The sequence below is a fragment of the Hordeum vulgare genome, chromosome 5H (assembly GCF_904849725.1).
Source record: "Hordeum vulgare subsp. vulgare chromosome 5H, MorexV3_pseudomolecules_assembly, whole genome shotgun sequence".
Classification (NCBI taxonomy): Eukaryota; Viridiplantae; Streptophyta; class Magnoliopsida; order Poales; family Poaceae; genus Hordeum; species Hordeum vulgare.
Window position 1 is genome coordinate 504,760,602 of NC_058522.1, and position 10,357 is coordinate 504,770,958.

Sequence of the window (10,357 nt, forward strand, 5' to 3'; positions counted from 1 at the left end):
AGTACAATTTGGCAGAGTAGGTGGAAGGGTAGTGAGAGATGTTGTTTTTATAATCAAGACGAAACAATACAACACCTATTTTTACATTGTTCACTTGCTAGGCTATTTTCACGGACTATTCATGCCGCTCTTACCTTTTTGCCACTTGTATCGTTTTCACATTTATTTGTAGAGCCAAAGACCACATCGCATAATAGAATTGCCGAAATAATGTTGCCTTTAACAGACAAAACATTACCAATTTTTATAGGTTATCTTCAAGACGTCTGCTTGGATCCATACACGATCGTTACTTAATCATACGAATCATATAGAGCTTATAGATATTGGATGCAACCGACGAAAGATGGTTACAACCAGTGTTGATGACGATCCAGTAATATGATAGGTTTTTAGGCATCTTGCCCTATTATTGTTCATTGTGTCAAACTTTTTACTATGAGACTTTCATTTTTTTTAGACTGTTGTGAACCTAATTTTTTAATAATATGATTGTATGCATCAAGAGATGTAGAGGTCAGGGGCTATCCTATTTTTTTTGGAAAAAATAATGAGTATTTTAAAATAAATAAAAATGTACCTTCATGATGAAAATGATCAAATTGAAAGTTTGTCGCCATAAAACTACCAACAAATAAATATGAAATAAGATATATAATCTCCATCATGTTGAGGAACCGAAGTTACAGAGCGAATAGCAGGTAGCACCACGCACGGCTTTGAGCAGACGGTGAGGAAGAAGCCAAATCAACTTTTTGTGGTGAGTGCACGGCAACGGCGGCGGCCAAAGCAGCACCGCCTCATGGACATGGCCGGATTTTTTTTAACACGATACAGACGCAAGCGTTTATATACATATGTATATAGTTATTTTTATAAATGCACACACGCACATCCACCTCTATGAACACCTTCAAAAGACTAAGGCGGTATTAGGGACGAAGCCAACATGCAAGCATAGGGGGGCAAGTTTGTTCATAGAGGGGGCAAAGTTCATATGAAATAAAAAAAATTAGCTACAACAACCATTATTATAATAAAAAAAATCAATTTGTTAGGGGGGTCTAGCCCCCCTTGTTCCCCTAGAATCATCCCTGGCTGGTATGTCATCTTGAGATTTATAAAGTCACTGTAGGCGCCTCGTCGTCGACGAAAACATCTGCTTCCACTAAAAACGTATCACCGTAAATCCTGAAATAAATCTAGAAATAATGCAAATACCAAGATATAAATTCTGATGAGCTGAGGATACAACGGTCCTTCTAACCATCCAACCACGGATTGGTTTACGACATGGCCGGATTGAGAAGTTACCGTTTGTGTTATGAATTCGTCTTGCATAGCGGATTTTCATGAGTATGGAATTTAAAAAAAATGGAACTGAACTTTTAAATTAAAAAAAACTGAAAATAAATACACATGTACATGGAAATGTATACTAAGTGTATAAATTTTCATTATGAAATATAACATGATGTGAGATCTGAAATAATAAATCGTGTACTTTTATAGTGAATAGTACATATGCTAAAAACACATGATTTTGTTATTTTGTGTGACTCGCATGAAAATGACCTCTGTACCTAAATAATTGTAGTTGTGAAGAATTAAACTAGTTCTTTCCACAAAATGTGTAATATACATTCATAGGTGAGTGTGTATTTTTTCAGAGTTTCTTTAATCCTAAAAATATAATTTTGATTTTTTCATAAAAGTTCAGGCTTCATGGAGCCCGGGAGCCGAACACAATTTCCTCCTTCGCTATCGGGTCTTTTCGATGGCCGTGCTTACCCCAGGCGTGCTTCATGCGGTTGCATACGGCCCAATTAACCAGAACGCTCAGCTTTTCCTCTCTTTTATCTTTTGAGAAAAGAACGCTCAGCTTTTCCTCTCTTTTATCTTTTGAGAAAAGAACGCTCAGCTTTTCCTAATCGGGAATAGCCTTGGGACACTTGGCTAAGCCCGGTTAATCAGGGGATGAGGCTGCCATCAGACGGACAGAAACGTTAGGGCGCGGAAACAGACGGTTGATGGCGTGAGAGGGCTGGGAAGATGCCCAAATTGACCGTCCTTGATGACTTACACTTCGAAATTGATAGCGTGCCAAATCCCCCTAAAGAAGGAGCTTAAGAGCACCTGTTGAAGTGCAGCATGAACTGCCCCGTCCACTAACAAACGGTCTAAAATTCAGTCTGAGCATGCTAGAGAAACTACTGATAATAACTCTGCACGTGGTCGTGCATGGAGAAAAACCTTTAACACTAACCAGGAAGTTGAGGAGCAAACTACGATTTTGGGCAGATGAGCTGCATCCTCAAATCCTTCAGTTCGCACACCATCAAGTTACACGAATTGCAAGGAACAACATGGTTAGTAAATTTGCATCTAACCTTGCTTGTGTGGGTTAAATTTGCATTTAGATGTCAACCCTTGTGTTTTGTGCACACAGGTGGTGCAAAGTGCATTCAAAACATAAAGCGAAACAAATGAAGCTTTAATCTGTTTAAACCCATAAGCGTATCTGTAGAGGCGAGAACCCTGTCACCACAAAGAAATCGTAATTCCATTTCTGCTGTCGATAGCAAGCCTGTGTTGTTCTGAAGAAAAACCCGAATAATTGACAGAAAATACCGACGAAGATCAAGCAGATGTTCTAGAGACGAAGCAATATCTACATGGAGTCCATTACAGGTATTTGCAAGCTGCTGCTTCATGGAATGAACCCTCTCTGTACCTTGTGATGCCCGAGCATTTTGGCACCTTGCTCACAGCTTCTATGAAGTTCTCCACTGCAACTCGATTTGAATCTGCCCATTTTTAGAGTCAATGAGATGGAACTTCTCGTTAATCCGCTTGTTGCTGATCACGTCTGCCAGGGTTATATCAATGTAGCCCAAGGCTTCCTGTAACAGCATAATATAAGCTTAAACAATTTCAGACAATACAGGCATTGTATCAAGAAAGAGTTGGCCAAACCCTCAAGGTCAAAAGAAACTGAAGGACTAAAGAAATCAAATATCTGTAGCAAACTAAAATTTTGAGGCTCTCCGTTATGAATGTCTCCTAATCAAGTTATAGAGCAACCACAATGTTTCTAGTGAATTACTACATTTCTTGTAGAATATCATACCTTGCCATGCAATATTCCTTTCTTTCCAGCTTTGCTTAGGACTTCAACATGCAACTTATCATTTGTAGGTGGTTCCTCGCAAACAAACTCAAATTCATCCTCCCATCGTGGATCCCTGTTCTTCTTGATCACCTAGTACAGAGGAGGGAAATTCAAGTGCCATACAAAGCATGATACCACATCATAACCTTTCTAAATAGCTAATGTATGTGTAGGCACCTAACATATACTACAGTTACAAATACCTTTGTTTTCTTCTCTTCTCCTTTAAAGATTATCTTTGCATATGGGTTTGTGTGATGCTTCCCTTCAAGATCTTGAGCTTCGTGAACAACAACAAAAAGCAGCCCGCCTCCAGCTGGAGTATTTTCTGGAGCTTTCTGTACTTCATCGACACCATCCACGCTTTCTTTCTCCATGTCGTCTTCCTTGAAAGGCTTATATGTCGCCTCCAAAATAATCTGACCACGAGATTTCTCATTTTGTATATCATTTGGATCCATTGTCTTCAGTAAGTTAAGAGTCATCACTTTAGTCTCCTCTGGGGGAAGTTCTTTCAACAGAATCCTGTTCATGCCCATCTTTTCATGTTTACCAACCTAGAAATATCAATGAAATAGCTTAGCTGCATATTAATTGGTAGCGTATACAAAAAGGAACAACTTCAGACTTCATGAACAAAGGAAGCCATGCCTGTTCCCAGTCGAAGACATTAACTTCCAGCGACTGGTTTTCTGGATCTGTCACGACAAATTTGAATTCTTCATTCCACTCTGGATTGAGATTGCTGCGCTTTACTGATGTTTTCTTGGATGGAAGCTTGTCATCTGTCATCTTAAGTTTCGCGTATGGATCTGATTTACCCAGCAGATCCTTCTTTTTCAGATTTTGAGCTCTTACAACCTTCAATAGTAGAATTCCAACAGGCTTCTTTGATGCTCTGTCAATATGCAGAAGCCATTAGCACCATATATTTTAAAAGCACTACACAAGCAACTACAGAGTATCAAAACTATACTTCGAGGGATCCATTATAGGGACTTCTAGTGTCTTTGGCCACAGATACATGTTCGCAACTTGCTTCTTGATGGTGTCCTGCAAATGCACACAACAGATTAGTCGAATAACGAAATATTATTATTAATAGGGTGAAGCTAGACAGCACATCTCAGGTTTGAGAGATGCAGCATCACTGCGGTGAGCAAAGACACCAAAAACAAACAAATATACACTATTGACATCACAATACAAGGCAGAAAATCAAGATTTAGGTACATGACAATGTGGTGTAGTTTTGCATGAGCATCATATAGACTACTACAAGCAACAGTGGCATACATACAACAAATATGATGTCAATTTACAGAGATAGAGACAAAATAATTCATTTTAGAATCAACGCCTAAATCAAAGTACTCCCTCCGTCCGGAATTACTTGTCACACAAATGGATAAAAATGGATGTATCTAGAACCACTGTTAAAAATTCACCCGATTAATCAGTTAACAGGCCAGTTAATCACTACTCATAGCGTGGGCGAATCGAATAACACCTATTCATCACGTTAACTTGTTAGGCCGATTAATTGGACGGTTAGACCGATTAATCCCTGCTGGCCCATTAACAGGTGGGCAAACAAAACCAAATGTTTGGCCCATAACCCCTTCCAGCCCCATCATGCTCCTTAATAGCTAGCATTAATAATTTTACCTCCTTTCTATGCTTTTTATATGTGTGCCGCAACATGTTTTGATAAGATACATAAAAAAAGTAGATATATGTTGGCATGTTCCTATTCAATCTACCGATTAATGGCCGGCCAATTAATCCAGTTAATAGGCCGATTCTCCGATTAATCGCTACTCCTAAACAGAACGAGCAGCTAACAGTTAACGATTTATTGAACATTGTCTAGAACTAAAATACATCTAGATACATCCATTCCTATGACAAATATTTCCAGACGGAGGGAGTATATGATAAAAATGAGAAGATTCAGAACAGGAGTAGGGAATACCTGAACGAATTTGTAAAGAACAGGAATAGCCATTAAATCTGCTCCGAATAGTTTGAGCCCAAAATCAACATGTGGCTGCAAAACAAATTATAACTAGTAAAAAGCTAAAACAAGTGATCAGCAGGGTAGTAAGAATACAAACAAATAGTTGCCAGACCTTCTCCATGAGAGAGACACTAATATTAGCGAAGCAAGGAAATGTAGGCACCAGCGGCTTCAGAGTAATACGAGGCGATGCAAAGACCTGCAGATCCACAATCTGAAAGAACGAGACAAAAATAAGTAAATCACTAAGTTAACTTCTACAAACCCCAAAACATACTTTTCATAACAAGACAGGAGGAGTTAATACCTGGACGGTTGCTTTCAACCCGTAGGCCTTTGCAACAACAGTAATATTGGGATTTGCAGCCCACTTTAGAGATGGTTCCATTATCAACTCTTTCTCATCGGTGATATAGACTTTCATTCCTGGGGAAAGGCACCAAACGTAAAGGATTTAGTATCACATATGATCAATATAATGTAATACCAGTACATGGAGTGTTCAAAGCACATCATAATCACAAGTAGGAAATCACAACATCATCAATTCTACAAAAAAAATCGAAGGACGACGGCTTTTTTCAAGTGTAATTGCAACGTACTATGGTATACACAACATATAGCAGATTAACAGGAGTGGTTGAAATCTCTACATATTGCATATCAGAAGCTATGGTAGGTTCCCACATAACTGCTTTATCAAAGGATGGCAGCTTCATTGCACATGAACATATGAATACAACTGCACTTCAGATACTGAACAAGACAATAACCATATAAGGAGCATGCAACTGTTCACACATTCATGCTAAAAAATCATACTGATATTCTAGTTCAGAAGGAAGTCTGAAGCGATGTACTCCCTCCGTATAAACTAATATAAGAGCATTTGGATTACTAAAATAGTGATCTAAACACTCTTATATTAGTTTACAGAGGGAGTAAAATATAGCTGCATTATCATTGTGACCATGAGGTCACGGGTTCAAGTCCTGGAAACAGCCTCTTGCAGAAATGTAGGGAAGGCTGCGTTCAATAGACCCAAAGTGGTCAGACCCTTCCCCAGACCCTGCGCAAGCGGGAGCTGCATGCACCGGGCTGCCCTTTATCCATTTGTGTTAAGGGGGAATAAGAACACAAATCTACGAAGCAAAAACCTTATTTTTGCCCTAAAGCAGGACCTGGTGCGAGTAAAATAGAAGGGCCTGACGCCTTATGCCTAAGAAATATTACTGACCTTGAAAGGTGGGTGGTAAGCTACCCAGTGTAAGTGTTTCAAACTCAACCGAATCTATCTTGTACTTCTCACAGTTCTCAGCAATAATTGGCTTTGCAATATCCTGCGCCATTCTGCAGATAGCCTAAAGGACAAAACCATATAGCACATAAGCTTTAATGCCATCAGAGATAAACATCTTGCGCTCAGAGTAATCTACAGCATCAAGTACCTTATTAAGATTGGGCCACATCAATTCCAGAAACCTGTTGAGCCAATCAATCTAACAACAAAAAGCAAGGAAATGAGGATATAGAGAACTGTGAACTGCTACAGCTTAAATACAGGTGTTTATTAAACAATTAGTGGCAAGCTTAAAAGTTTGGGAAGCATACTCTATCATAGTCGGGATTCTTGACCCACATAGGAATTTCAGGAAGGATTCCGTCTAATGAAGTTGAGTCATATTCCACAAGTGGGCGAACTTCGACATCCTGAAAGGTAATCAGGAAAAATGTTAACATCATGCAGTACTGGGTTTGACCAGGAACATCACATATCAGTTGTAAACAGAACAAAGGGTATAAGCTTAATGTGTCCAAGGATCACATATCAGTTGTAAACAGTCAAAATAATTACACGTTTTTTAGCAAAGCACTTATTGCTAGCACAACTATGTTCATATACAGCAACAAAAAATGATGATTATAGAAAGAAAATGAGGTCAAGTGAAAGAAACTGCACACCTTGACATTCGTTGGCTGGAAGTAGATGAAGAAGTAGTACCCAATAACAATACCAGAAGAGAATCCAAATCCAAATCCAAAGAGACCAAGCACGGTGCTGACTACGCCCATCTCTGATTGCTTTTAAGACCTTAAAATGTATGCCAGCTTTCTATCAGAAATTGCAAAACCAAACAAATAAAAAGATCAAATAGAGAAAGCATTACTCTGCGGAAAATAAACCAGTTAAAACGATATTTATAAATTGCCAAGAAACAACCAGAAAAAGCAACCAGCTTTTAACACGCTTATTTACTGCGAATATCCTATTCAAATTTATTCAGATGGGTTTCTGTAGGGCTTGATCTCTAGCCTACCCCAACTTTCTTGGGACGAAGGCTTTATTGCTGTTGTTGTATCCTATTCAAATTTATGCAGATGGCATGAAACAATCCCCAATTTTATACTAATAGTTCTTTTCATTACAAACATATCTATACCGATTCTGAAAGTTAGCATAAAGCAGTTTCTCAAATTAAAACTAGAGGAACCCATCAGTGCAGATTCCACCACAGTATGGAAGAAATGCCTCAGACCACACATCACAAAATACCAAGCGAAAGGCCCTTTCAATTAGTGAAAACGACAGGCAGGTTAATGATATAAAACAAAGCTTAGCATAGCTGATGCCAATCGTCCTGAAAATACAAAGATAAAGGTACTTGGGGGCGCAAGGAGAATAGCTGTAGCTTTCAAGTTGATCCCACATATTTCAGAATAATATAGGGTGGCTCTACCAAGTTGCATGGTGGAGTAAAAGGGTGGTGGCACTTTTGGAGATTGTCCTTGCTCAAGGGTCACGTTAGTACTTAATGTTTGCCTTGAAGGCAGGTTACTTCTTTGGGATCAGATCATGGATTGTAAACTGCAAGTGTCAATAAAACTAATTGATGGGGCAATTATGAAACAATAGAGGTCATCTCAGTCCTACCCAATATGACAATTTATTCAGAAAAATAAGTTAGGTAGAATCAGAGTTATTAAAAAAAACAAGTAAAGCAATCTAAAGGAGATCTGCACGCAGATTACAGGGTGTATGTAGTGCTAAAAGAACACGCCCGTGCTGCTAAGAAGAGTTCAACCACATCCAGTTGGAGAAACAACCAAGGTTGCTGCATTTTTTATACAAAAAAAAAAGAGGGGCCTCCCGCTCCCCTCGGATTTCATCTGCTTGATGAAAACGTCTACCAAGGTTGCTGCATTTATCCATCCATTCACAGCCACGTAGTACGTCCTCGGTAAACACGATTTGATCATGGCAGAAATGAAACGCCGCGATGCAACAGAGCAAATCGGCAGCAGATCGCACGAATGCACCACCCGACCGACGGATCAATCCGAACCTGGGGTCAGCCCACGCCACGGGAGGACGGCGTCGGCGCCCCCGTCGAAGCAGATCAGATTCAGAGCAAGCATCTCCCGCAGAACAGCCCGCACGGATCCACCCACGGCTGCGGCACGAGACCGCCCCGCTCCGCGAATTCGAAATCTACGGCCCCGCGGTGTACGGACGGGCCCATACGACCCAGGTCGCCCGCAGACCCGCGCGCGCGTGCCCCGGAGAAGAGAACCCCGAGGATCCACGCGGGAGCGGTGGCGGGGACGAACAAACGGGAACGACGCGAACGCTAGAGAGAGAGAAAGAGGGAGAGAGAGAGAGAGAGAGAGAGAGAGACGAACCAGAGCGCGGCGGTGGCGGTGGCGGTCGGCCACGGGTCCGTCGGCGCGGGCTCAGGGGGCAGGGCGGGCGGCCATGCGACGGGAGGCGTCGGGGGCTCGTGTGCGCTGCGGGGAGGGGAGGAGAGGAGAGCGGAGCGGAGCGGGGCGGGGATTCGGAGGCGGAGGGATCGAATGGGTTTGGGAGGAGTGAATGGCAGGAAGCGTCCCGTCTGTGGTGCGTCGGGCGCTCGGCACGTTGCGGCACACGCGGCCCCGATCCCGGGCGGGGATGGCGGTGGGGTTAATTAGCGGTGGGAAGCCGGCTGTGAGGGTCCCCCACCCACCCCTAATTCAAGGCGATTATTAACCGGCCGAGGCTGTGTGGGTCCCCCCTCTTCTCTGCTTCTCCGCCTGCGGCTGCGGGGAAGGGAAACGATGCGCCGCTGACGTGCGGGCCAGGGCGCCCCGCGCACACGGCGATGCGTGCGGCGCGCGTGATGAACCGTCTCCGTTTCCTGAACCGGCGGGCGGTGGTCTCCCGTGAATCCACGGTGACGGGTACTGCTAGTACTAGTACCTCGGATGCCATATGGAGCGGCGGACCCGCCTTCCCGTCAAGACGTTACTCCTACTATTGTTATTATTACACAACCAAAAAAAAAAAGTGGAAAAGACTTGGGCGTGCATGCAACGAATGAAAAGCTTAGGAACTTTGGAGGACTGAAATCCTATATATAGGAAAGTTCAAACTATGTCATTTGGAACAAACGGGTGGCTTGCCGAAATTCATATACTAGAAACAGAGCAATCCATAACAATTTCCGAGGTAAACAACGAGTACATCAAGACGACGGTTTTGGAGTATTCATGTGTTTGGGATTTCTAAAGAAATTTCTACGCGGACGTTTCCCGCTCGCTCCTTAAAATATGCTTTCATTTCGTGCGTGAACTATGTTTTATTGTTTAAATTCGAACTCATTTGCCGGAATCGCTGTCAAATTTCAACTATGTTTTATTGAAAGGTTTTCTGGTTTGTGGATCGACCCGGTGGCGCCCGAGCACACCCCGCATTGACGACCCGTATAATTGCATCTTCTTCGAATGTCCCTTTATACGAATCTGTTTTGAGAGGTCTGCCTCTATTCTCAACCGCGCCGGCCCGCAAAAACTTTTTTTGAGAACGGTAAACGACTTTTGCGGGTCGGTATTACATTAATTCTACTCAAGATGCTCTAAACAGGGATGATCACTCAACTTGGCAAGGAAGAAAGGCTTGTTTACATCACATCGAATACCACCAAAAGTATAGATGGCATTTTCTCGATGCTCAGCCAAACCATAGAATCGATCTCTACATTTTATTCACGGATCATCCTTCTCAAGCCATCTACGATACCCCATGTACACGATTTTTTCAGACCCGTCATATTCCGTTAATGTAAGTTGTTGAGACGTTGTATCATCCATGAACCTAGACGAATCCTCGTTTGTTAATTACTCCCTCC

The 10,357-nt window shown here is 42.0% G+C and overlaps 1 protein-coding gene across 1 annotated transcript; it reads right to left on the reverse strand.

Moving 5' to 3' along the window:
• Positions 1-2,541: 2,541 nt before the first annotated feature.
• On the reverse strand, positions 2,542-9,120 carry LOC123400167 (synaptotagmin-2-like). The gene is made up of 13 exons (XM_045094581.1): positions 8,874-9,120; positions 7,155-7,284; positions 6,804-6,902; positions 6,641-6,691; positions 6,430-6,553; positions 5,500-5,618; positions 5,305-5,406; positions 5,148-5,222; positions 4,149-4,225; positions 3,824-4,070; positions 3,376-3,729; positions 3,131-3,262; positions 2,542-2,903 (listed from the first exon to the last, which is right to left on the reverse strand). The coding sequence occupies exons 2-13, from the start codon at positions 7,263-7,265 to the stop codon at positions 2,775-2,777; spliced, it is 1,620 nt and encodes a 539-aa protein (XP_044950516.1). The 5' UTR covers positions 7,266-7,284; positions 8,874-9,120; the 3' UTR covers positions 2,542-2,774.
• Positions 9,121-10,357: the final 1,237 nt, after the last annotated feature.

Coding starts and splice junctions, on each gene's coding strand:
- LOC123400167 (XM_045094581.1), bottom strand. CDS start 7,265: ATGGGCGTAGTCAGCACCGTGCTTGGTCTCTTTGGATTTGGATTTGGA. Junction 6,692..6,803: donor AGAATCCCGACTATGATAGA/GTATGCTTCCCA, acceptor TTTTGTTGTTAG/ATTGATTGGCTCAACAGGTT. Junction 2,904..3,130: donor AAGGAATATTGCATGGCAAG/GTATGATATTCT, acceptor ATGCTGTTACAG/GAAGCCTTGGGCTACATTGA.